The sequence below is a fragment of the Mizuhopecten yessoensis genome, unplaced genomic scaffold (genome assembly GCF_002113885.1).
Source record: "Mizuhopecten yessoensis strain PY_sf001 unplaced genomic scaffold, ASM211388v2 scaffold8289, whole genome shotgun sequence".
Classification (NCBI taxonomy): Eukaryota; Metazoa; Mollusca; class Bivalvia; order Pectinida; family Pectinidae; genus Mizuhopecten; species Mizuhopecten yessoensis.
This window is the reverse complement of record NW_018407473.1, coordinates 52,410-55,068: the sequence shown is the minus strand read 5'-3', so window position 1 is coordinate 55,068 and position 2,659 is coordinate 52,410. Positions and strand designations below refer to the sequence as shown.

The window sequence follows — 2,659 nt, the reverse complement described above, 5'->3', positions numbered from 1 at the left end:
TCCTATCTTATCCCTATCCTACATTTACCCTTCCCTGTATCCTATTTTATCCCTATCCTAAATTTACCCTTCCCTGTATCCTATCTTATCCCTTTTTTTACATTAACCCTTCCCTGTATCCTATCTTATCCCTATCCTGCATTTACCCTTCCCTGTATCCTATCCTATCCCTATCCTACATTTACCCTTCTCTGTATTCTTTCCTTTTCATATCCTAAATCTCCCCTTCCATGTATCCTATCATATCCATCTCCTACATCTACCCTTCCCTGTATCCTATCCTATCACTACCCTTCATCTACCCTTCCCTGTATCCTATCCTATCCTTAACCTAAATCTCCCCTTCTGTGAATCCTATCATATCCCCCTCCTTCATCTACCCTTTCCTGTATCCTAAGCTATCCCTATCCTATATTTATCCTCCCTGTATACTGTCCTATCCCTATCATTCATCTACCCTCCCTGTATACTGTCATATCCCTATCCCTCATCTACCCTTCCCTGTACCCTATCCTATCCCTATCCTCTATCTACACTTCCCTGTGTCCTATCCTATCCCTATCCTACATCTACATTTCCCTGTATCCTATCCTATCCTTATCCTCCATCTACCCTTCCCTGTATCCTATCCTATCCTTATCCTAAATCTCCCATTCTGTGAATCCTATCATCTACCCCTCCTACATCTACCCTTCCCTGTATCCTATCCTACCCATATCCTACATCTACCCTCCCCGTATGCTGTCCTATCCCTATCCTTCATCAACCCTTCCGTGTATCCTATCCTATCCCTATCCTCCCATCTAACCTTCCCTGTATCCTATCCTATCCCTTCTCCTACATTTACCCTTCCCTGTATCCTATCCTATCCCTCTCCTACATCTACCCTTCCCTGTATCCTAACCTATCCCTCTCCTACATCTACCTTTCCCTGTATCCTATCCTATCCTTATTCTTAATCTACTATTCCCTGTATCCTATCCTATTCCTCTCCTCCATCTACCCTTCTGTGTATCCTATCCTCAATCCATCCATCCATACCCTCTATTGTTCCTTCTCAATCAACAATCATCTGTTCTTTCTCTCCATCCTTCCCATCACTCCATTCTATTTATCTTTACTTTCTATCAATATCCCCTTCTACCCATCCTTCTACCCCTCCCTCACATCCTTTTACCCCTCCCTCCCTCCCTCTTCTCTATCAATATCTCCTTCTACCCCTCCTTCCCTCCCTCTTCTCTATCAATATCTCCTTCTACCCCTCCTTCCCTCCCTCTTCTCTATCAATATCTCCTTCTACCCCTCCTTCCCTCCCTCTTCTCTATCAATTTCTCCTTCTACCCATCCTTCCCTCCCTCATCTCTATCAATATCTCCTTCTACCCCTCCTTCCCTCCCTCTTCTCTATCAATATGTCCGTCTACCCATCCTGCTCCTCCCTTCCTTCTACCCATCCTCTTACCCCTCCCTCCCTTCTACCCATCCTTCTACCCATCCTTCTACCCATCCTTCTACTCATCCTTCTACTAATCCTTCTACCCATCCTTCTACTCATCCTTTTACCCATCCTTTTCCTCCCTCCCTCCCTTCCATCTACCTATCCTTCTACCCCTCCCTCCCTTCTACCCATCCTTCTACCCATCCTTCTACTCATCCTTCTACCCATCCTTCTACCCATCCTTCTACCCATCCTTCTACCCCTCCCTCCCTTCCTTCTACCCATCCTTCTACCCATCCTTCTACCCATCCTTCTCCTCCCTCCCTCCCTTCCTTCTACCCATCCTTCTACTCATCCTTCTACCCATCCTTCTCCTCCCTCCCTCCCTTCCTTCTACCCATCCTGCTACTCATCCTTCTACCCATCCTTCTACCCATCCTTCTACCCATCCTTCTCCTCCCTCCCTCCCTTCCTTCTACCCATCCTTCTTCTCATCCTTCTACCCATCCTTCTCCTCCCTCCCTCCCTTCCTTCTACCCATCCTTCTACCCATCCTTCTACCCATCCTTCTACTCATCCTTCTACCCATCCTTCTCCTCCCTCCCTCCCTTCCTTCTACCCATCCTTCTACTCATCCTTCTACCCATCCTTCTTCCCCTCCCTCCCTCCTGTAGTGATAGAGTAAAGGACAACCCTGAACAGTCCTTCTGTTCCTATATGCCCAGTACTCCATGCTAAGTGAGGGTGTAGTGATAGAGTAAAGGAAAATCCTGAACAGTCCTCCTGTTCTTGTATGTCAAATACTCCATGCTGAGTGAGGATGTAGTGATAGAGTAAAGGACAATCCTGACAGTGCTCATGTTCCTGTATGCCAAGTACTCCATCCTGAGTGAGGGTGTAGTGATAGAGTAAAGGACAATCCTGAACAGTCCTCCTGTTCCTGTATGCCAAGTACTCCATGCTGAGTGAGGGTGTAGTGATTGAGAAAAGGACAATCCTGACCAGTCCTCCTGTTCCTGTATGCCCAGTACTCCATGCTATGTGAGGGTGTAGAGATAGATTGAAGGACAATCTTGGCCAGTCCTTCTGTTCCTGTATGTCCAGTACTCCATGCCGAGTGTGGATGTAGTGATAGAGTAAAGGACATTCCTGAGAGTGCTCCTGTTCCTGTATGTCAAGTACTCCATGCTGAGTGAGGGTGTAGTGATAGAGTAAAGGACAA

At 46.7% G+C, this 2,659-nt stretch overlaps 1 protein-coding gene across 1 annotated transcript; it reads left to right on the top strand.

Moving 5' to 3' along the window:
* Positions 1-1,411: 1,411 nt before the first annotated feature.
* On the top strand, positions 1,412-2,122 carry LOC110455557 (36.4 kDa proline-rich protein-like). Its single transcript, XM_021505741.1, has one exon. The coding sequence runs from the start codon at positions 1,412-1,414 to the stop codon at positions 2,120-2,122; it is 711 nt and encodes a 236-aa protein (XP_021361416.1).
* Positions 2,123-2,659: the final 537 nt, after the last annotated feature.